The following is a 25916-nucleotide window of genomic DNA, read 5'->3' as shown; positions in this document are numbered from 1 at the left end:
GTAACAACTACCGGGGATAACCTTACTTTCTGTGCCCAGTAAGATATTTAATCGGGTCATCCTTAACCGTCTCCAGGATGCTGTAGACAAGAGGCTCCGAGACCAGCAAGCGGGTTTCAGGAAAGATCGCTCATGCACAGACCACATAGCAACACTACGCATCATCATTGAACAGTCTATTGAATGGAACATATCTCTACACATCAACTTCATTGACTTCGAGAAAGCCTTCGACAGTTTAGACAGGGCAATACTATGGCAACTAATGGGCCACTATGGCATCCCCACCAAAATAATAAACCTAATTAAGAATTCATACACCGGAACCTCATGCAAAGTCATGCATGCAGGCCAGCTTTCCCAGAGCTTTGAGGTCAAGACGGGCGTCAAGCAGGGATGCCTACTTTCACCATTCCTGTTCCTCCTGGCAATTGACTGGATCATGAAGGAAACAACTGAGGGGAGGAGGAATGGAATTCAGTGGACAATGTGGGAACAGCTGGACGACCTGGATTTTGCAGATGACATAGTGCTCCTTTCACACACACAAACACAAATGCAAGAGAAGACAGACACACTCTCACAAGCTGCAATAAAACTCGGTCTCACTCCCAATATAGCAAAAACAAAGGTGATCAAGATCCACTCCAAAACCACCAACGCCATCCTAATGAACGGCACTGTTCTAGAGGAGGTATTATCTTTTACTTTACCTAGGCAGTGTTGTGGACACCACTGGAGGGACAGATGCCGACATTAAGAGCAGAATCAACAAAGCTAGAGTGGTGTTCAACATGCTCAGGAAGATCTGGAGCTCAAAGAACATCTCCAACAACACCAAAATGCGCATCTTTAACTCCAGCGTGAAACAGGTGATGCTGTATGGATCGGAGACTTGTTGGACAACAAAACACACAACACATAGGCTGCAAACATTCACCAACACATGTTTCAGGAGAATCCTACACATTTGGTGGAAAGATAAAGTGACCAATGTGGACCTGTGGAAAAGAACAAGCCAGGATCCCATTGACGCACAAATTCGAAAGAGAAAGTGGAGTTGGATTGGCCACACCCTCAGAAAACCGTCTACAAACATCAACCGACAAGCCCTGAAATGGAACCCACAAGGAAAAAGGAAACGAGGCCGCCCCAGGAACAGCTGGAGAAGAAGTGTCGAGGCAGAAATGGCAGAGAGTGGACTCGACTGGGGAAATCTCGAAAGAACCGCCAAAAACTGAGTGAAATGGAGAACATTTGTCAACGGCCTATGCACCCTAGAGGAGCAAAGGGCTTAAGTCAAGTAAGTCATGCAAGGTATATCGACGAAGACGGCTTGAATTGAGATATTGGTTTATGTGTCAAATGAATTAACAGACACACTATGCATGCACGTAGCACATCCAAAAAAGCAGTCCATCTGTAACCAGGGGTGGTTATTTTAATAAAACCATTGTTGGAAAATGGAAACAAGTCTTTATTCTTTATTCTATGTGTACTGTGCAGTCTGCATGCATGGATACGCTATTCATTATCTGGGTTAGGCAGGCAGTGGACCTATGCAATTGTTTTTACAAATATCGTGACTGTGAGTAATATCAATATCGAGGTATTCAACAACGTTACTGGATATCAAAGGATTTCCTAATATCGCCCAGCGTTAATTCTGAACGCCTTATGAACTGTATATTACACAGTTTATCTACCAACAGTCTTTCCCTGCCAGCCTGGTCTAGGCCATCGTTACTGGCCATTAGTGGGAGCCATTGACAATGACAGGTAATCTTATGTAAAGTACCTGTACAGACGGGATCAGCATCAGGGTCTCGCATGGACATCTTCTTGTAGCCTTGTAAACTAGACTCATCCTGCCTAATCTTCTTGTCCCCCTCCTCATCAGTATCACTGTCCATGTTAAAAGCAGGCCATGTCGACAGAGGCGATCCATCATCCTCGGGCAGGCTGAAATCGCTATGCCAAGCTAGATAAAACACAAAAAATCTTTGGTAAGTTGTCAAGAGGAAAATAAATACAAATATGACAGGTTATCTTATGTAAAGTACCTGTATCGATGGGATCAACATCAGAGACTCGCGCCGGTGACGGAACTGGTGTCCGATCCACTAGTGTCCAGCGACTGTACCGGGACACCAGGTCTGTCAGGATGCCATAGAACCTCCATGGATCTTCCATGGATCTTCCACCTGAGACACAGAGACGACAATAATTACTACAGCTACTAAAACAATAATTGTGCCATAAACGTTACAAGCCATGAGTGGGGGCCATTGGCAATGACAGGTAAAGTACAGTACGTAAAGTACAGTACGTATCCACATCAAAGTTATACCGTAATAGTTTGTTTTTTCATTATAGTTTAGTTTTAGTTCATTTTGACTTTTCTTTTCCCTAATTCAGCTAGTTTTAATTCATTTTCAGAGCAGGATTGCTAGTTTGGATCACTTTTTATTTTTGTGACAAAGCTTGGACGCTTGGAGTTTTAGTGTTAATCTTTCATCATACTTTGGGTTATTCGTCAGGTGCAGGATTGAAAAGGGCCAGAGTAAGTATTGTGTGATAAAAACTCAACAAAAGATAACATTTAAAAAAATATATTTCTGTTCAACGAGAAAAACTAAAACAAAATAATTACTACAGCTACTAAAACAATAATTGTGCCATAAACGTTACAAGCCATGAGTGGGGGCCATTGGCAATGACAGGTAAAGTACAGTACGTAAAGTACAGTACATATCCACATCAAAGTTATACCGTAATAGTTTGTTTTTTCATTATAGTTTAGTTTTAGTTCATTTTGACTTTTCTTTTCCCTAATTCAGCTAGTTTTAATTCATTTTCAGAGCAGGATTGCTAGTTTGGATCACTTTTTATTTTTGTGACAAAGCTTGGACGCTTGGAGTTTTAGTGTTAATCTTTCATCATACTTTGGGTTATTCGTCAGGTGCAGGATTGAAAAGGGCCAGAGTAAGTATTGTGTGATAAAAACTCAACAAAAGATAACATTTAAAAAAATATATTTCTGTTCAACGAGAAAAACTAAAACAAAATCTTTTCTATAATTTCAGGTAGTTTTGGGAGTTTTGTAAATACACACTAGAGTTTCAGTTAGTTACAGTCTTTTTTTGCGACCATAGGTCGCATTTACTATGAAAACCTGCAGCTCTTGTACGTGTGTGAGTCACGCCTCATGTCACACTCATGTGGTCTATGACGTCTGATATCATAGATGTTTGACGTCATCTCCAAATTTAGGAACATTTTGTCCAACACAAACAACCAACCAGTTCTGTGCATTTTAGTGGTCAAAGTTGATCCCGTGCCAAAACACCAGTGCTTGCCCAACATACTGCAGTCACCCATGCGGATTTGTACACGCGCCCATGTGCACAACCTCGCCCTTCAGTTAATGAAAATGTATTTTGAATTTTAGTTTTTGTTATTTCATTAACTAATGGTGTGGTTTAAATGATCTCTGTTCAATAGAGGTACACGTCAACTATTTCTCTCCACCAAAATATGTCCCTAAAAGGAGATTATCTCTCTTTCCCTCATTTAGTATTCCATTATCCTATGAATATATATGTGTCTGATATGTCTGATCCTCCAGCAATCCAGAGATAACTCTAACCCTGCTCTCTTCCTCACTGACCATAAATAATTGCATTTAGTGAGTCTCCGATTGGCATTCTACAAGTGGCGTTACACCCTGTCTGAGTTGTGTTCACTGGGTCAGACCTGTTTTAGTGGTCCAAATTAATGCTTTGTAGATATGAAGATACAGTTGAAGACACAGTTATAGGTTTCTCACAGGTAAGCTTCAAAAAGAAATTACCTGAACATTTTCTTCTTTTGATGAATCTAAAGACCAGTCCACCTTTCTCCTCTATAAACCACCGTTGGCGGCAGGCCTCTTCGTTGTTGACCCTGGTATGAAGGTGTGGCTGTTCACTACTGAGCTGGCCATCTGTTGATGACACACAAAAGAAGATGAAGGCCAGTCCAAACCAGTGATGCACAATGCAACTAGTTGCAACAGCAACTCCTTGCAACCATTATCTTTTATTATTATTTTTAAAGATTTATTTTAGGGCTTTTTATACCTTTATTGATAGTGAAGTCATTAGACAGGAAAGCGGGAGAGAGAGATGGGGAGTGACGCCCGATAAATACAGTTTTGTGTGAATAATAATTCCCCCTTGAATCGTAATGTGTATAAAAACTGGTGCCAGTGATATCTTAATTACAGAGAAGACCACCTGGCATATGCTTTTGCCATGGAAAAAGCTCAATAATCTCAGTGTAATGTAAAGTATGTCTATGCATTTGGTCTGTCTCCGAATGAAACTAAAAATATATATATTTGATTGAAGAACAGAGAGATCAAGTATCAATAAATCCATGTAAATTTATCACCTGTCCAAGGCACATAATCATCATCTGCACTGCCATCTGGGGAGCGCAATGATATGATACGCTTGAAGCCTATCAAAATGGAAAAGGTGAAGACATGAACATAACATTAGTAATCATTAATACATTTGACATACCGGTATGGAGACATATAATCACAGGTTTATGACTGTTTCATACAGTTACCTGCTTTTCTTTTCCCTTTCCTTTCTGTTCTTTTTTTGATCCAATGGTCATAATCGCCATAATCATTATCTGCACTGCCATCTGGGGAGTGCAATATGATAGGATCGAAGCCTATCACAATGGAAAAGGTGACGACATGAACATAACATTAGTAATTATTAATACATTTGACATATGGAGACATATATAATACAGGTTTATGACTGTTTCATACAGTTACCTGCTTTTCCTTTCGCTTTCCTTCCTCTTCTTTTTTTGATCAAAGGCACATCATCATCATCATCATCATCTGAACTGCTATCTGAGTGCAATACACGACCAAGGCCTATCGTAATGGAAAAGGTGAAGACATGTAATTATTGATACATTTGATATATGGAGACGTACGCAATCACAGGTTTATGACTGTTTCATACAGTGGTCAGTAGCTTTGCACGGTATCGCACCCTGCTGAAATACCATTGAGATAATTTTTGCTGCTCTCGAATGTCATGTCGCGAAAAATAATATGATAAGCCGTATTTAAATGTAAAGCCATATTAATTTGTGTAAAGATGCTATGGAATAAATAAATAAATAAACTTTCTGTTTATTCAAGTGTAAGTTCAATATTTCGTTCACATCTAGTAGAAACCACTCACTTGCTTCCTCATTGACCCATGGTCGTGTCATGTTACAAGGACGTTTTGTATTAATCAACATCCTTGCACTCCCCCTCACTAACAAATAATTGGATTTAGTGAGGCTCTGATTGGCAAACTACATGTTCAGGGACAGTTACCTTTGCTTTTCCTTTTTCCTCTGTTTTGCTTGCGTTTGGCATTTTTGGGCTTCAGATCCCGTGCTTTCTGCCTCCACACCTGAGCAGAATAACAGAACAAAAGGGGCATTTTACATACCAACACCACAAACCCTAATGAAATAAGGCTCAGGCCACTAAAGATATTTCTGACTTTGTTAAACTTGACCTGCTTGAACTAACTCACCAGTTTATCTTCTCCAGGCATAGTCTTCCATACCTCTGCAAGCTTTTTACTGACCTCTAAGAACGCTGTAGATCAGAAATACAGACTGATTAGTGCCATGATCTGCCTTAAAAATATTTTTAATATTTTACTTTCTTATCTGTTATTCTGACATTATGTAAACCCCATGAGGACAATTCAGTCGGCAAGGACAGTGCAGCAGAATACAGATTACAGGGCAAGAAAAGAAAGTGCTGTGGAAATAACATGATGGAAAGACATCAAAGCAAAACCGTTAAGGTGGCAAGAGGAAAACAAATGGCTAAGATGATCAAGATATAAACATTCAATGTGTATTGCACATGTTGTCATTAAGGCAACATGTGTTTTTTTTTAGGAATTATGTGTTCTGAAAAAGTACAATTGTTCTCAAAGTGGATTGCAGGTAGCCTCGTAAACCAGTCTCCCTTCCTGCCTTCATTCGAATGCAGATTCGAACTGAAGATGGGAGGAGTCAGTTTACTAGGCTAGATTGCAGGGACTCTGTGGGTTCCTTTAGGGGGGGTCTAAATTGACCCATACAAGTCTGTAGCTCGGACAGTGTACAAATGGAACCAAATGAACCCTAACAGGTTGATTGGTTCCATTTGTACACTGTCAGAGTTAAGGAGAGACCTTGGAATTTGAAAGTTTGAGAAACAATGCTTTAGGTTGTCATTAATTTGTCATAAAAACTCTTAACCGCTCTTGTCTCATGATGAGAAAGGGGCCACCGCACAACACATACTTAGCCATGGCTGCTCTTCTTTGATCTTGTCCCGGGACTCCTTACAGTACAACCGGTATGCCGTCATTGTTTTGCGCTTCAGATCGTGTGCTTTCTGCCTCCACTCCTGAGCAGAATAACAGATCAAAAGGGGCATTTTACATACCAACACCACAAACCCTAATGAAATAAGGCTCAGGCCACTAAAGATATTTCTGACTTTGTTAAACTTGACCTGCTTGAACTAACTCACCAGTTTATCTTCTCCAGGCATAGTCTTCCATACCTCTGCAAGCTTTTTACTGACCTCTAAGAACGCTGTAGATCAGAAATACAGACTGATTAGTGCCATGATCTGCCTTAAAAATATTTTTAATATTTTACTTTCTTATCTGTTATCCTGACATTATGTAAACCCCATGAGGACAATTCAGTCGTCAAGGACAGTGCAGCAGAATACAGATTACAGGGCAAGAAAAGAAAGTGCTGTGGAAATAACATGATGGAAAGACATCAAAGCAAAACCGTTAAGGTGGCAAGAGGAAAACAAATAAATACAAATATGCACAATAATATACAATATACATGTAGTCCTTTTCTGTGCATGTGTGACACATAAATCTGCCTGTGATAGTTGAATTGTTCAATTAAATAACATTTAAATAAGTCTAGTCTAAACAGAGATCACTGTAACTATGTACTAAATAAAGATGATGAATTATAATCAATAAAGAAAAGAAAAATTGCTCAATTATACTGAATCATTCAGTTGGGTTGACATTCATATTTGTATGATCTACCTAGCCAGGGTTGGACGTAGAATTTCGGCAGCCCCAAGTAGGATTGGGTTTGGATTTATCGTCCACGACATTGCAAGCGGCGCAAAGGCCAGCGGACCTTGGTCCTGCTCTTCGCGCCCGAGCGCCGCAGGCGCGAGTGCCCGCGAAGCGCACGATAAACGCATGAATGGGATGAAGATCGCTTGCTTTACAGTCTGTTCGCCCAACTGGGACACCGGACAACTGGGACTAGCCCTTGCAGGGTATCGCACCCTGCTGAAATACGGCTCAGGAGGACTGTGCAGCCTCTTGGGAACCGAAACCGGGCTCACCCAGAGTTAGTGTCCAAGTGCACTTGAGCAAGATACTGAACCCCTAATTGCTCCCGATGAGCAGATTGGTGCCTTGCATGGTTTCCTCCGCCATTACTCCATTAGTGAATGAATGTGTGTGTGAGTGAATGTAATGCACAATCATTTAAAAGCATTTGTAGCCTATGTATGTGGTACTGAACTCGAATAACTTTATGATGTTATTTCTGTGAAATATTAGCTAATGTTGGCTAAGATGATCAAGATATAAACATTCAATGTGTATTGCACATGTTGTCATTAAGGCAACATGTGTTTTTTTTAAGGAATTATGTGTTCTGAAAAAGTACAATTGTTCTCAAAGTGGATTGCAGGGACTCTGTGGGTTCCTTTAGGGGGGGTCTAAATTGACCCATACAAGTCTGTAACTCAGACAGTGTACAAATGGAACCAAATGAACCCTAACAGGTTGATTGGTTCCATTTGTACACTGTCAGAGTTAAGGAGAGACCTTGGAATTTGAAAGTTTGAGAAACAATGCTTTAGGTTGTCATTAATTTGTCATAAAAACTCTTAACCGCTCTTGTCTCATGATGAGAAAGGGGCCACCGCACAACACATACTTAGCCATGGCTGCTCTTCTTTGATCTTGTCCCGGGACTCCTTACAGTACAACCGGTATGCCGTCCATGTTTTGCGCTTCAGATCGTGTGCTTTCTGCCTCCACTCCTGAGCAGAACAGAACAAAGGGGGCATTTTACATACCAACACCACAAACCCTAACAACATAACGCTCAGATAACGCTCAGAGTACTAAAGATATTTCTGACCTTCTGTGTTAAACTTGACCTGCTTAACTCACCAATTTATCTTCTTGAGGCATAGCCTTCCATACCTCTTCAAGCTTTTTACTGACCTCATAGAACACTGTAGATCAGAAATACAAACGGATTAGTGCCAGTTCATTACAATTCATTAGAGTTAAAGGTACAGTCAATCATTCTTTAGCAAATTGTAAATTAGTTATTGCATACATTTACTTCTCAAAATAAATGTACAGTATACTTCTCATAGTAGTATACTTCTCATAGTTTTGTATAATAAACATATTCAGAAATAAAAAACAGTGCCTTGATATGCCTAAACAATATTTTGTACAGTTTTACTTTCTTATCCTGACATTATGTAAGATAAGAGAAAGTGCTGTAGATACAGCATAATGGAAATACATCAAAGCAAAAGTTTGGTAAGTTGGCAAGAGGAAAACAAATAATAAAGATATGATATGGTCAATATACATGTAGTCCTTTTCTGTGCATGTGTGACATATAAATAATACATGACTTAAGCCTGTGATAGTCGCCTTGTTTAATAAAAAAAGAATAGTAAAATAAGTCTAGTCTAAATAATAGCAATCAGTCACCACAACTATGTACTAAATAATGATAAATTATACATTATAACCAGTTAAGCTCTGACATAATGGGCTCTTATGCTCTTATGCCTTAACTTAAAGGCCTTTCCATACTATCTCCGACCATCGAATTTGTTGTCGGAAAGGTCCGGTTCAACTACAAAATGACGTCACTCACATACAGTATTCTGAAAAGCATTACCCCGAATTAGAGTTCGGAAGGCTGCACGTCGGAAAGTCGTAACTCTTGGACGAAATGTTTGGTGGTCGGAGACCATAAGGCATAAGAGCTGGTACAGTACATAAGACAATCAACACAACAACAACTTTCTTGTCTCATGATGGGAAAGGAGGCACAACACCTACTTAGTCCTGGCTGCTCTGCGTTGATCCTGGCCCGGTACTCATTACAGAACACACGGTACGCCGTCATAGGCTCTTTTCGCTTGGGCTTCTTGGGGTGTTTGAATTAAGACAGAGGAATATGAGATTCAAGAAATTACTAACAACTTGTATGTATCAGTTCTTGACCGCAAGCAACACTATCATGCAGTGGAGTATCTTTAGACATCAACTAGAATGTCTGTCCACAATTACACAATATATATACATATATATATATACTGTATATTAGTGCTGCATAATATATCGCTATTGTGGTATGTCTATGCGCAATATCACTATCACAAAAGGCAATGATAAGGGCAATATATAGAATATAAATAAATGAATTTATTTATAAATAAATATATGGACGAAATTTAACTCAGTGATTTGCCATGACTTTGACTTGCATGTTCGTGTCAAGTCAAACGAGCCAGCCACACACACACACACACACACACACACACACACACACACACACACACACACACACACACACACACACACACACACACACACACACACACACACACACACACACACAGTATATAAGTCATCTATAGAACAATCACTAAGAAAAGAATGGATAGTTGCAGCCAGTGGCACTGACTGGGACTTTAACGTTACCTTCCTCTTTTTCGTCTCCTTATGGAACATCTCCTCCTGTGCTTTCTGCCTCCACTCCTGAGCAGAAGAACAGAACAAAGGGGGCATTTTACATATCAACACCACAAACCCTAATGAAATAACACTAAAGATATTTCTGACTTGTGTTAAACTTGACCTACTTCAACTAACTCACCAGTTTATCTTCTGCAGGCATAGCTTTCCATACCTCTTCAAGCTTTTCTCTGGCCTCTACGAATACTGTAGATCAGAATTGCAAACTGATTATTACATTCATTCTTTAGCAAATTGTAAATCTAACAAGTTATCGGATATATTTAGAAATACTTTTGTATAATAAACATAAATAAAAACAGTGCCATGATATGGCTAAAACAAAAATACTACTGAACTACTGATTTGTGTTGCACATGTTGTCATTAAAGGCAACATGTTTTTTTTTCTGAATTTGTATTCTGAAAAAGTACAATAGTTCTGGAATCCTTTAGGTAGTCCCCCCAGGAATCCGCAGAGAAAAGGTCTTGATTCCGCGGATGTCATGGCAGTTTGACTGTCTGTCTATTCTGACTGTTCTGTTTCTTTTTCTGCCTTGACAGTGGAGAACAATCCTGATTCTGCGAAATTCTGCGGAGAACATTTCTTGATTAAAAAACAACCTAAAATGACCAGTTATCAAGCAAAAAATCATATAGTTCTAATAATCAAGTAAAACCCTTCATGAAATAGCTACACTTAATTGTAATTAGTGGTTAGAATCATTTTTGAGAATAAAAATCTAATATTAAATCTATTTTTTTAAAATTGTTATTGTTTTTAATAATTACTTTCTGTTGAAAGACTATATTGTCATCCAAACCATGCCCATAGTAACCACAATTTAGAGGATAGCCTACCTACTACCTAGTATGGGTGTAATATTTATTTATTCTCTTCTGCATTAGCATTGTTATTGCCAGGACCATAGAGGCAGAGAGAGGAACTATAGTTCAGGAGCTATTCCCCCAGGCTCTGTATGACGTGGCCACTGGCCAGACCATGTACAAATCGTTTTATAATAGTAGTAATAACTACTCCCGCCGCTCTGCTGCCACTTGCGACTGCTATTCCGCGGCCGTCAGAAAAGTCCGCGAATGGCTGAAAAATCTGCGGGTGGTCGCGATTTCCGCGATAAATTCCGTGATAGCAGAATTGCAGATTCCTGGGGGGACTATTTAGGTTGTGATTCATTCGCGCTGACACAACACCACTCTTGTCTCATGATGGGAAAGGGGGCACAACACATACTTAGTCCTGGCTGCTCCGCCTTGATCCTGGCCCAGTACTGCTTACAGAACACCTGGAACGCCGTTATACGCGGTTGTCGCTTGGGCTTGGGCTTGTTCTTCTTGGGCTTCTTGGACATCTTGGGCGTCTTGGGCTTCTTGGGCGTCTTGGGCTGTTTGAATTAAGATAAAATAGATAAAATACAGAGTGATATTGATTAGTGTGGTTGGCCCGCAGGACAACCAGACAATGAACTATAGTTCTTGTCTAGCTTTCTCATCATCTGATGTAACCTTTTTCTCTAAGTGTTTTCCCATTGAAGTACTTGTCTGAGTTCTGGCTCCCCATTAGAGTCAGTAATGGCAACCACACTTGCAATTTCCAATTGCATCTTTCTAGTTTGTTAGTATGCTGTTTTTTGACTAATGCTTATGTTTCACTGTTGCAATACTTAAAATATTGAATATGACATTTGTACAGTAATTGTATATCGTATCAATATTGAAATATGTGGCATACACACACGCACGCACGCACGCACACACACACACACACACACACACACACACACACACACACACACACACACACACACACACACACACACACACACACACACACACACACACACACAAATGTACCTTTGGAAGTATGAGATCAAGCTCTTCTTCCTCATCATAGCTGTCTGAGTCGGAGCTTGGATCATCATACACCTTCCTCCTCACTTTGTTCCTCCCCACTTTGTTCTTCCTGAACTGGAGAATGGGAATAAGATTTTACTGATGGGGAGAACAAAGAGACACATGAGAAACAACTTCAAAGAAGGCTTATAACAGTTGAATACAACTGGATGGCAGCTAGACCTGAGAGCTGGGTAGAACTGGCCTGGTGCTTATAGTCATACATGTGCAAGGTGAGGCGTTAACACAGTGAGCTGGCTGAGTCACTCAATATGCAATCAGCTTTGTAACAATTAAAGAGGTGGTGCCATAGTTTTTTACTTTTTCTGTTTTGTATATCTATGAAGTTAACATTATTCTAATAGGCCACCGGGTGGGGTTATAATGTGCAGATGTGTCTTCCCTGTGTATTGGTGTTTACTTCTTGAAAGCTGAAAGCTTCTTAAACACAGATTAAATGGCGTGTATCAAAACAACATCCCATTTCCAACAATGGAACAAGGGCGGAGCGCTTGTTTTCGGTGGAGATGACGGAGGCGCGCCGGCGTTATATTATAAACACAATCTGATCTAGCTATAATAGCAATCATGACATAAGCTATTTATTATAATCACTAATTCACTATGAAGTGTCTTTAATTATAATTAAAGTAAAAATAGTCAAATAACAAGGACAAATTGTTCTGCCCACAACCTTATCAAACCAAAATGCCTCTATAACTATGATAATGGGTCTTGTTGTAAGTCCCAATTATTAAGTAGAATACTTGACCTTATAAATATAGAATGTTTATAATGTTTATAACACACACACACACACACACACACACACACACACACACACACACACACACACACACATGCAGACAGACACACAGTACATAAGTAATCTATAGAATAATCACCAAGAAAATAATGACTAGTTGCAGCCCCAGAATTTAAGTTGACTATCAGTGGCACTGAATGGGGCTTTAACGTTACCTTGTAGCGTGCGTTTACCGTCCTCTTCTTTTTCTTCACATTCACATTCACATTGCAGGAGCAGCCACACCCTTTGCAGGTAGCAGCCGGTCGACCTGTTTTAGTGGTACAAATTAATGCTTTGTAGATATGTAGAGCCTAAGAAACTGCAGTACAAGGATTTTCACAGACCAGCTTCAAAATGAAAAGAACTGAACAAAAACAAAAACAAAATTTGCGAGTCTAAACGCCAGTCCAAACCAATGTTGCGCGATGCAATTAGTTGCATCTATCTATAGTACAATCCCACAAATTTCACGCCCACATTCCAAATGTCCTGTAGGTAGGAATCGTTATTGATTGGCAGATCCCCCCCTTTGGGTCATACAGTCACATCACCATATGTACACGGCCCAATCTCTAGATGTGAGCACAAAGCAGTGCGAACCTCTAGTTATCTACAAATGGCACCGATCTGAGTTGCGATTAGTTGCATTGGTGTGAAACTGAGGAAGTGAGTTTCTAGTAGAAATGAATTCAGGGGTGGTTACCTCTGCTTTTTCCATTTGGTTCCCAAATCAAACCCAAACGTTCTGCTTGGTTCTTTCTTCGCTGCAGATCCTGTGCTTCCTCCCTCCACTCCTGAGCAGAGGAACAGAATAAAGGGGACATTTTACATACCAACACCACAAACCCTAACAAAATAACACTTGCACTAAAGATATTTCTGTTTTGTGTTCAACTTGACCTGCTTGAACTAACTCACCAGTTTATCATCACTAGACAAAGCATTCCATGCCTCTCCAAGCTTTTTACTGATCTGTCCGAACGCTGTAGAACAGAAATAGACTGTTTAGTGCCAGTTCAATACACTTCATACAATACAGTTAAAGGTCCAGTCAGTCATTCTTTAGCAAAGTGTACATCTAATAATAAACATATTACGAAATAAAAACAGTGCCATTATATGCCTAAAGAATGTGCATGTGTGACATATAAATCATACATGACTTCAGCCTGTGATAGTTGTCTCGTTTCATAAAAAAGTTAAGTAAAAGTTAAGTTAAAGCTATAGTCTAAATAATAGAGATAATAACTTTTGTTCAATTATTCTAAATGATTCAGGATGGTTCTGGAAACCTTTAGGTTGTGATTGATTTAACAATGGCACACCACTCGTCTCATGGATGCTCCAATATTTACAGACGCTGAGGGAGCCAACCCAAGGCAGAGCCAGGAGGGAAAGGGGGCACAGCACCTACAGTATGTACGGAGGCAGCAACGATTCCGAGCTCCAGACCCTGTGCTGGATGGGAGGGAGTTGAGGAAAGTGATCCAGGGCCAAGAGCTCTGAGTTGGTGTTGGCACTTGGCTAGTCCATACCATAGACTGTAGAGAAATATGGACGTAGCGAAGCCATTGATCTCTATGCTGTGAAAATGACGTTTTTTTTGGCCCTTGTATGGGTGTCGCCATCATTGTTTGAATGGTACCCCAGGAATCATAAGGACTGCTATTGGCTGCCAACGGTCACGTGGAACCGCAGGGATACATGGGAGAATGTGGTCAGAGCCTCTCGAAATAAAGCACACGAAGAAGAAAACAGCCGGCTGGTATCAGTTTAGTCGGCCACGCCCCCCACAGCTTTATCATCAATTTTAACATAAATGGGACCATATTTGCACAAAACGCATATCATGGTGATTGAAAGGGAGTTTTTCACTAGTGACAGGAACCATAAAGTATTTATGAAAATCAAAGGGGAAAACGAATGGGGTCCAATGTAGACACATTCTTTTTGGTACCTCGCGGGGGGAAAACAGCGAAACTAGCGGCCAAACATAGGAGGTTTTAGTTCCGTATTGGATTCGTTTTAAATCGGCGGAACTATGCCCCTGGTCCATACCCTCGCAACAATGTGGTCATCTTCTTGTAAATAAATACTGGAGCAACAGACAAGAGTCTTTTTATTATTATTATTATTATTATTATTATTTGGATACCTTTTGTTCACAGTTAAGTTCAGCACTGTTATGAATCATCCCAAACTAAGACGTACTGAATTTATTATTCTTTGAAAATACAGTATGGCTGGATTACTTGACAGTCGTGCATTAATATAAGGTTAAATCATTTATCTTCACGTTTTCTCTCTTATTCGAGTTTACTCTTTATTCTGCACCAGATCTTTTCTCAGATTAATATTAGGTTAATTCATTGAGAAATATTTACTTAGTCCTTTGTGGTTTCTTCTCATCTTGTCCCGGGACTCTCTACAGAACAACTGGTAGTCCGTCACAGGTCTGATGGTCTGTTTGAATGAAGATAGAGGAATATGAGATTCTGAGATGTATTTGTCATATTAAGTGAAACTGCCAGACTGTGCCAACAATGCCCAATCTAAGGTATACAAATGAAACAAACAAAAAGTACTCAAATAAGTACATCTAAAGTAGTAGTTGACCCCCGAAATGACTTTTTTCTGTTGATTACTCATGTCATGGAGACTTGAGTTCAATAATAGGGTTTTGTTTTATGTTGCATTCCTAAGAATCATTTTATTACAATACATTTCCTCCCATTGATTCCGAAACCCAAATCCATTTGGGTCCCCATCTGGAATCAAAGGGGGTAAATTGACTAAAATAAAAATGTTGTCTTAAGAATGCGACAAATACAAAAATGATTGAACACAAGTCTCCATGGCGTGAGTAATCAATAGAAAAATAAGGCATTTTGGGGGTCAACTACTCCTTTAAGTGTAGAGAATTTTAGTATGGAAGAAAACAGTATGAACATAGACTAGCAGATAATGTGTCCATAGCAGATGTTCTCCTCTATTGATAGTTCATAATAGAACGCTTATAACCACTGACCAATGCCGCTCTCATGGCCTTCATTCATCAGGTTAAAGCCTAAAGTAATTTACAGCAAGCAACACTGTCATGCATTGGTCAATCAATTACACAATACCTATATATATATACCGGTATATATATATACTCAAACGCACACACGCACGCACGCACGCACACACGCACACGCACACGCACACGCACACACACACACACACACACACACACACACACACACACACACACACACGTCGATTATTTCTCACCTTCAATAATACCAAATGGTATTATATTTGGTATAGTTTTAATTGTTGATTAGTCACCTTTACAATGAGGTGTAACTTCAAAAAGAAATCCCTCAATGCTCAATATTCTTTCTGTGTTGTCAATATTCTTTCTGTGTTCTGTGTATCCTACTGACTGACTCATCGGCCAGTGAAGAGCCCACACCGGGAGAACGCGAGGCCTTTGTCCTACTCCTTCCGCAACCTCTGTGTTGGTGGGCAGGGACTTTACCATTGTACCACCTGCGTGTGACTGGCACCTGAACATGGGCCCTGCAACTTTGTTGAGTTTGTCTATGCTCCAAGCAGCAACACTTTCCCCTTGGAAAGATCCCACGTTTTCCCCTTCAGGCTAAGGCCCGTGCAACAGGGCAAGTGGTGTTCCGCTGAGTGGCAGGCTGGCCTGGTAGGCTGGCAGCATTATTTGGCGAATTGGTTAAGTCCCTGCCCACCACCATGGAGGTTGTGGGTTTGAATCCACATGGTGCATCCGGCATTGTCTGGGGTCTATGCGAACAAAGTTGGCCCGTGTTCGGTGGAGGGTAGCCAGGCGGGTCATTGTCAGGGGGGAGTCTTGGGTGGGACAAGTAGGACTGTAGGACGAAGGCCCTATGTTCTCTCGGTGAGGGCTCCTCAATGGCAGATGAGTCAGTAAGATACAACAACAGTGACAACTCAGAAATATATGTGGGGAGGAATTCATTGGAATAATTACTAAATTGGGTAAGAATTAAATAATTGGCTAGACTAAATTGAAATTTAGAAGACTTTAGGGAGAAACAATCGACCGAAGTTTGCATTTTATTTTTGGGCAGTTTAGACATGCATGCATGCACGCACGCACGCACGCACGCACACACACACAGTAGATAACCACTGAATAATCACTGAGAAAATAATGAATAGTTGCAACCCTAGAACCTAAGTTGACTGAATGGGGCTTTAACGTTACCCGGAAGCGTGGCGGAGAAGGAGAGCGCTTTCTCTTAGTTGGAATCACTGTGTAGCTACAGTTGGGGTGGTGTGACGGAGTAGGTGGGCACGTTCTCTCTGTTTCCGTCACTGTGGGGTTACCGTCATGGTGGTTTGGGGAGGGTGGGTGATACAGCCTTTCCAGCACAATACCTTGTTTTTGGTGTGGCGGAGCAGGTCCGGCCATTGCATACATAGGACCCACATGGCTGTGGAAGACCAGGGAAGGGGTGTCTGGATGGAGACCACGTTCAGATGTGAATAATCAAGCTAATGACAGTTCAAGTTCAAATACAGGATCTGATCTCACTTCACAGACACTAAACCAGTTACTACATTATGAGGATGATATACCATAGCCGTAGGTTCTGTGCTTTTTTTTTGCACATTTGCACATGTGGAGTTTAATCAAGCCCAGCGTTGTTTTGTACTTCTGTTGTTAAATATTTTTTTCAATGTACATTCATTTACCTATATCCTAGCTGGAGAAAGGACTATGTTTCTTCTTGGGGATGAATCAACATTTAGCTTATTACATGGCTTTGTTGAATACTTATTTCTTATTTATGTATATCAGTACTTGTTCACATACCGTGTACATAATAAAGATATGTGCCATTTGCTTGTCCCCAGATAATGAGTTGCTTAACTTCCCTTTAAAGTCCTTGAATTATGACAATGTAAACTCATCTGCTGCAGCATGTTCACTCACCGTCAGATGCTTTACTGCGTGGCTGTTTTTGGCCATGGTAAATGAATCCAGTTATCTCACGTTCCGGGACACTCTTCTTGCTCTGATTCTTGGACTGATTCTTGGACTGATTCTTGGGCTGATTCTTGGACGGTTGAGGATAACTATGTGAAACAGCGTCACCATCCTCTTCCTAATTAAAAAAAGACATTGTGCTTTACACATAATGGCTCACAGAAATCACAGAATAAGGGCTTCTATTATAGTAACTTTCCAGGAACAGAAAGCCTGCCATTTCTATTAGCTCTGCTTCCCCGGCTTAGATGATCCTCAACTAATTTCCACTGCTCGCTCTGCGCTCCGCTCGCAACCACAGCCCGTGGCTTTCAAACAACACTCGGTTCTTCATAATTGGACGAACATAGTGACTTCCAAGCATTTTACTCCATACAAGTCCACGTCCGTGCCAAGCGGATGTGTATTATAGAAACACCAGGAGATAAAATGTACAAATTAATTGAATTTGACTACCTCAACTTCGACTCCGTTCGCCGTATTCTTCTGTGAATAGCTTCCACCAAGAAGAGGTTCTTCTTCTTCCTAATTTAGAAAAAATGTTTATACATAATGGCTCACAGAGATCATTGAGGTGTAACATTTTTGTTTGTTTGAGATTTTTCCAGATAGATAGATAGATAGATAGATAGATAGATAGATAGATAGATACTTTATTAATCCAGATTTGATTTTCTCCGTTCAACAGTGCAATACATTCATATGGTTATAAATAAAAAGAAGCATGATGAACATATAAAAACATTACATCAATAGAAAATGAGCACAGTAAAACATTATATAAAAGTTATAGCAAGTCAAAGATTCAAAATGTGAAAAATAAAACAAAAGGTTCAAGAAGGACACAGCTATAACAAATAATAAAAATTAAAAATAGATTTAACTAGCCAACCCCCGCCCACCTCCTCTATGGCCCAAGGAGTTCCCATACATACTGTATCTGTGCTACATGATTTGGAATTGAACCTATTGACCGAATTCACGTTACGCAACTTCCTGGTGCTGACGTCACGGTTGAAGGGTTTCCCCTACTAAAAGCCCATAGAGTTAACAAAGAAATCGCAAATTGTATGCAATTTCCGAATAGTGAAGTATAAAATATGGCTAGCATGATCAAGAACACAAGATAGTAAAAGGCACAAAGCGTTATAATTTACTTTACCGTTCGAAAAAATGATTTGTTGGCTTTAAGTCCAGCAATTTCTGTGTTATTTTACCCTTCAAAGCTGACGTCAGCACCAGGAAGTTGCTGGGAAATTAGCTGAGTGTGCGTGCGTGGGCGGGCCGTGAATAGGGTCTATTACTAAATTTGCTCTTTCGAGAGTAAAGTGCTGTGTGCAGTGAGTGGCTGACATCACCCAGGATGGACAATGTCTTGAGGCCTGTCCATAGTATCTCCGAAATGTTCGGTGAGAGTTAGACTTTCTGACGTGCACATTTCCAAACTCTAATTCGGTCTAATGCTTTTCAGAAGTCGCGAGTGACGTAATTTTGTAGTCGAACCAGACCTTTTGACCGAAAAGTTCGGTTTCAGTTAAAGTATGGACAGGCCTTTAGCCAGTGTCCTGTTGATGAAAACTTTGCACGCACATTCACAATATGATGAGGAACAAATGCCACTACTTTAACATGGACCAATTATAGCGCCTCCAGGAGACAGATTTTTATATCAAACATCATTCAAATTGGTAGGCATTATCTCTATATTCAAGTGATCAAGATGAATCTGTCTGATTTTCCATATTCTATCCTGATTGGTGAATTCCTAACATTCACACTAACCTATCTGACCTGGCGGAGACATGTGCTCCAAGGAGCACTTTTTATAGTTTTCTGCTTGGTCTGTGTCTCATAGTAGAAGGACTATGGACAGTGCGTTTACTGCTTTATTATTATTATTAACGTGGAACAATGGCTTCCAGTAGGGTTCTATAGGTTTGTAACTTTCCAGGAATAGAAAGCCTGCAGTTTCTATTAGCTTGGATTCCCCTTTAGAAGATGTTACCGGTCTATGCAGGATTCTGAACTGTCCACTCCACAGCCGTCCTCTGAGACACAGACCCGAGGCCGAGACGAATGTAGACATACGGTACGTTATTTTATGAGAGGTAATGATAGGTTGAGAATGGGTGATGTCGCCCTTTAACTCCCAACATGTCCACCGCTCATATAATGAAGAGAGGTCCCATTCAAGCACACTCTGAAGCAAGGAATAACGCTTAATGACTTTAATGACAGCTGGGCTACCGCTATTACGTATTAATAAAATGCCACTGACGCCGGTTTCGACACTCAATTTATTTTCCACCGCTCGCTCTGCAGCGGCTCAATGCGGGTCTGCTTTGCCGGCCACAGCTGCAACCACAGCCCGTGTGGCTTTTAAACAACACCCGGCTCTTCCTAAGCGGACGAACAATGACTTCCATGCATTCTACTTCATACTAATGCACGGCCGCACCGGGGTGTCAGGGTGTGTATTATAGAGACACCAGGAGATGTAAAATACACGAAATAATAAAAATGCATTACCTCAAATTCGACTCCTTTCGCCATCTTTGATATTAGTGGACAACAATGTGTGTAACTTGGGGGAGGGGCCTAGAGAACGCAGCCAATCAGCGCCAAGAATATGTAGCCATTAGGAACACGTTGTATCAGCAGCAGAGATGAGGATAGAACATAGTACAGTGATGCAGCTGATGATTATACTTAATTAGTAACCGACAGTATTATTACATAGGTTACAATGCATGGAAAACTTCAATGTTCAAATGTGTTCTAAACATGGATAGACAAAAGCAGAAAGGACAGGACAAGTATTTCACAAGTATATCCGAAAGTATTTACTCATTTATTTTAATCAGATATATCCATTTACAGCAATAAACATAATATTTTTTACAGCACGGCTCACTTTATGGACATGTCATGCAAGGTAAGACAGAAAGGCAGAATGATACAGAAAGACATTGTTGAAAGGAAGCCACAACTTGCAACTCCAGTTGAAAGAAAAAAAGGTTGCAACACCAACCATTAACAGAAATACATCCAAACAGAAAAGTCTTTAATCTGATTGTATTAAACAATGTTAAACTCTCCAACGCAAAGTGTTTGTTTCATAAAAATAAAATAAAATCCTCCATAGACGTTATGAGCAACTATCTGCCAATACATTCCATGCAGGTGATTCTGTTTGGAAGCGCTCCTTGGAAATCACTCAACAGTCCTGTGTGCCACCATCGAAATGTCACATAATGCAGGAGGCAGCGCAACGTTATTGAAAACAAGCACTTCCAAAACACTTAGAACAGAGTTTTATTGACAGAAAGTAGCTTGTAACATGTCTGCGGTGGACTTTTATGAACACTTTGAGGATAGAAAGAGGGTAATTCAAGCTTTACATACAGCTGCAATGTTGGTGAGTTTAACATTCTTTAATACAATCAGATAGGACTTTTCTGTTTGGTATGGGCTGTCAATGGTTGGTGTTGCAACTCTAGATTCAATATAAATACAAAAAAATCTAGAGTTGCAAATCACGGCTAGTTGAAAGGGAAACCAGTACAACTGAGTCAATGTAACTTTTAATAATGTTTCAACACATGACTTTGCTCTCATAATCATTGGCAAATGTAGAATTTCTCTGCAAAGACACAATTTTGTCTCTCTCTCACAACACACACACACACACACACACACACACACACACACACACACACACACACACACACACACACACACACACACACACACACACACACACACACACACACACACACACACACACACACACACACACACACACACACACACACACACATCCACTACCTATCCCCCAGATTATGTTTCTGTAGACTGAGCGATGTGAAGCTGGCCAATAAATCAGTCACCTCATCCACCTGAAAAAGAAAAGCAAATAGGTGAGAAATACACATAGGACTTGTACATATCATCGCTGTGGGGTAGAAGCCTTGTATCCACACAATTCCCCACATTTTATATATATATATTTTTTTTTCATAAATTAATCTAAATACCCTATTTTATACTTAATTGATACGGTAAGGTCGCAAGTTACTATGAAAAGCTCCACCATGCCAAACTTTGCACACACACTCCTTGGATGGCAACTCACAACCTCACAAACTCATTTCTCACATAGCCCTCTTCTAGCTCCACCATCAGGCCGACTTTTGCTAAACAAATTTTTGGACACTGCTCCTACAGTTTTTGGCCTAAAATCACTCAAAGCGGTACACAGTATCTCTAAAGTCATGTCAACAACATGGATCTGTCCCATTTCACATACCCTCCTGAATGGCTACGACTGCCTTCTAAAGTTTGTGTATGCGACCTGACGGTCGCTTATCTCCCGATTAGGGAGTCTTACTGGTCTGAAAATAGCCAATCAACAAGCTCAATGCGTCACATCGCTTTGTGAGCTTATAGATCTGCAATAGTTTTAAATGACATGCCCAACATAGGGAAGCCAGGTTGAAAGTAGTTGAGTCTGTCTGTGGGTTTTAGAAATATTTACCCAAAGAAAAGCATTAACAAGAGCTTGTGGCTAAATAATAATGGGATTGAATCCATTGGAACACAGGTCATTTTCTGAAAAGTAACAGGTTGTTTCCTGAAAAGTAACGGGGACATACAAGTGTTCCTTCCGTCCAACAGTGACAATGTGTGTTAATGAGTGTCTCTACGTACCTGTTCTTTGGTGCGTGTGTGCTGCAGCTGTGTGGAGATGTGGTCCAGTCTCTCTCTGGCTTCACTCTGCCCCATAAGGTTCAGGTACTCCCTCAGCATTTGAATAATCTGTAAGAAAAAGGACAGACAGAACGTTTTAGCAAAGCTCCCCGTGTCGGACATCAACATGTGCGACATATAAATCGGGATTAACTCATTCTACCTGTGTAACTTCCCCTCGAAGAGTTTCTAAGCTCCGCGAGTCTCCCTCTTGCAGGATGTTAAGCTTGGAGCGGGCCAAGTGTAGTGGTGTCCTCCCGGCTCGATCCAGGGCGTCCACACGTGCTCCTGCACAGTAAGATCACATCAACAATATAATATTCTCTGAGGATATTTACATTAGTACATGGTTCAATACTTAAACCCTATACATTTAGTTGACTGAAGTATCTTCACCAGACAAAGGGTGAGCTTTAATTCACAGTAGCTATTTTTCCCTAATGTTTACCAAAGAATAGGGAAGTTGGGTTCAATTCAGAATTCAGCATGTGTATAATAGTCTTATCCAACATTCTCACCTCCTCTCAGCAACGTGGTGATTACAGGCACATGGTTGGTACAGGCCGCTTCAGATAGACAAACAGACAGAAAGGAATCATGTTACCACAATGGTCACCTCATTGATGTCTCTCAAACTGCTCTAAAAAACTGCATGACAATTGTCCAAGCAAGGGTTATATTTGTTGAGTCAATTAGCTGGCACTCTGACACAGGAAAAAATACAGCAAATACAACTTTTCTCAACTTTTTAAAGCTAAATCGAATCGTAAATACATGAAGAAAGAAAATGGCCAATGGGCCATCTCAGATGTGAAAAATGCCGGACCTAAAATATCAGGATGTGAAAAACTGCAAAAGCCATGAGTTATTGTTGAATGGGTCATACCCAGGTGGAGAGGGGTGTTTCCCAGACCATCTCGCTGGTTGGGGTCAGCACCGTGGCTCAGCAGTAGTTGCACTAGAACAACAAAACAGGACAGAGATCAGTTGTTACACTTTTACTCAATGGTAGTAAACAACAAGAACAGCAGTAATAGAAGTAAACAGAAAGCCAAAGAGGTGGAGGGGGTAGAGACATTTTAAAGGAAGGAATTACCTACTGTAGTAGAGCAAAATAAGTACAGAATAAAGGGTTGCCTACAAGAACAAGGCTGTGACAATAATAATGAAAGTAATATAAATCAGTTGTCTCACACAATCTCGGAATCTATCTATCAGCTATCGTCTAACGAAGATTGTGGGCCCCATTTTCGTCCATGCTAAACCCTAAACTTCTTCTTTTTTACTATTTTGAAAAACAGTTTTAAATAGTTCAAATGGGTGATCTGCAGGCTCACAACGTGTCGATGTAGAATTGCAGATCGACTATGTGTTTTAAAATGTTCTTCAAAATAGTAAAATAAGGCAAAGAAGTTTCGGGTTTAGGGTTTAGCATGGATGAAAATAGGGCCCTTAGCCTCTGGGGCAAGGGACAATGTTTCTGGCTTCCGTGGTTGCCAGCAGGTATTCTGTATTGGTCATTATTATCCAATTAGCAACATGAGACATGAGACATGAGAATAGCGTTGAGAGACGATGTATGAACAGATTGTTTTACAAGTAGCCAGTTCAGACAACGGTGATTGGTGTTGAGCAGATTTTGAGTCAAGACTGTATTTTGCTCTCCACACAAAATGTTTACTTGGATGCGAACCTTGCATCATCAAAGCCTGCTCAATCATGGTTGGTCAATACTAATCGGACTGCAAACTAACTACAAACTGAAACAAGAACAGTTAACACCAAAAATATATTTTTTATAGGGATTAGTTGTCACAAAACTAAGAGCAAAGTCAACCAATGTCCATCCATGGTTATTAGAGAAGCTGACCAACCTATGCTCTCATTTCCATTGCAGGAGGAAAAGTGGAGGGCTGTTCTTCCCTTGTCATCTGCAGCACAGGGGTCAATGTTGTCGTGTAGAAGGTTTCGCACTGCAAGAGCATAATTCAAAAAATAATATATTCAATAAAAAGCTTTATTGTTTTGTAAAAACACAAGAGTTCTATAATTGTCTGTGTCTTTACATTGGCCTGCAGGTTAATCTCGTACCTGTATCGATGTCGTTGCCATTGGCTGCCTCTCTGAGTCTTTTCATAGCTGCAGGGGTGAGACATGCAAAGTCATCTTTTAAACATATAACCACGCAATTATTTTTTAACTTCGTTGTGGTGTCAAATGTGGCAAAGAAGTGTGCATGTTATGGATAAATTATCAGCATCTGTAGTGTACACAATTGGTTTTCTGATCATTTTCAAATTCCACGGGTTAAACTAAACAGTTCTTGAACCTTTTCAAATGGGCAGGTATGAATCAATAAGTATAACCAAACATTTTAAATGGTGACACTATTTGGAACATTTCACCCCACAGATCCCTATAGAATTAGACGTGTATAGGGGTCCATAATGGTTTCTGATTCCTAACCACAGTAGGCCTATTAATAATCCCTGGGGGTCCTCAGATCCATTGAGCTTATACATGATCTTGATAAATCTGTAATGATTGTATGTAAATAATGTTGTGCATTCTGATCATCAATCTGGCACAACCACATTAGAAGCACACGCACTGGGTACGATAGCTGGGGGAGAAAGAGACTGCAAATGCATTTTTACCATAAATATCTTGATACGGGCAAGAGCCCCCCTGGCTCCGTACAGCTCTGCCATGTCTCCTGGCTCTGCTCCCTGTCATCTTCCCCAGTTTGCTGGCGACACCAGCGCCCGGTTCAGCTCGACTCGCTGGCTCCCATAATAAATGCAGGTATCGAAGCTCTTGATCGGCCGTCTTCCCGGTTCGACCGAGTATGACGTTCCCCTCCCCGATTCCACTTATCCCAAACCCGACCGTGGCGGTGGCCCCATCAGTTCTCTCCCCGCTGCACTGCTGCTGCTGCTGCTGCTGCTCCGGTTCATTCGGCGCTTCGGTCTCCACCATGTACTCCCCCTCGGAGCTAGATCGGTCATTATCTGAAGCGGTTCCAACAATTGGGCTCCACCCGTCCATATTTACCGACACATATGTTATGTGTAGCCAGTGTTTTCAGACTTCGGACGGCTGTATTTGCATATGGTTCCTGCTCTTGCTCAGTCCAAAAGGAAACAAACCCGTAAATGGTGTCCACACACAGTTACAACTTCGAAGCTAGTGTCCACTGTCTGCTGCATGGCATGTAAACACAGACACAGCTGTCTCTCTCACCGTCTCCCGCACTGTTTACCTACTTTTTCGTTCCAATATGTATTTTATCTCGGAACCAAAATGTCCCCTATTTTACATTTTCCATTTCATCGACCAAAAACGAGTAAAAGGCACACCCATTGTACGATCAACAACATCCAGCAATAACGACGACCAATCGGATACCATGTTGTTCATTCACTCTGCTCCAATAGCATCAGCGCAACCAGGCAACCAATCAGATGGGCCCCTAGCTGGAATAGTAACTGTTGTGCTTTGCAGTTTGCACATACTCAGTCTGA

At 40.6% G+C, this 25916-nt stretch overlaps 1 protein-coding gene across 1 annotated transcript; it reads right to left on the bottom strand.

Moving 5' to 3' along the window:
• Nucleotides 1–21385: 21385 nt before the first annotated feature.
• On the bottom strand, nt 21386–25712 carry ankrd54 (ankyrin repeat domain 54). The gene is made up of 8 exons (XM_080724489.1): nt 25050–25712; nt 24484–24531; nt 24267–24365; nt 23279–23350; nt 22911–22958; nt 22556–22680; nt 22354–22461; nt 21386–21542 (listed from the first exon to the last, which is right to left on the bottom strand). The coding sequence occupies exons 1-8, from the start codon at nt 25438–25440 to the stop codon at nt 21468–21470; spliced, it is 966 nt and encodes a 321-aa protein (XP_080580615.1). The 5' UTR covers nt 25441–25712; the 3' UTR covers nt 21386–21467.
• Nucleotides 25713–25916: the final 204 nt, after the last annotated feature.

The sequence above is a fragment of the Nannobrachium achirus genome (genome assembly GCF_963921795.1).
Source record: "Nannobrachium achirus genome assembly, chromosome: 4".
Taxonomy (NCBI): Eukaryota; Metazoa; Chordata; class Actinopteri; order Myctophiformes; family Myctophidae; genus Nannobrachium; species Nannobrachium achirus.
Note: the sequence above shows the minus strand (reverse complement) of the source record. Positions and strands in the feature narration are given on the sequence as shown.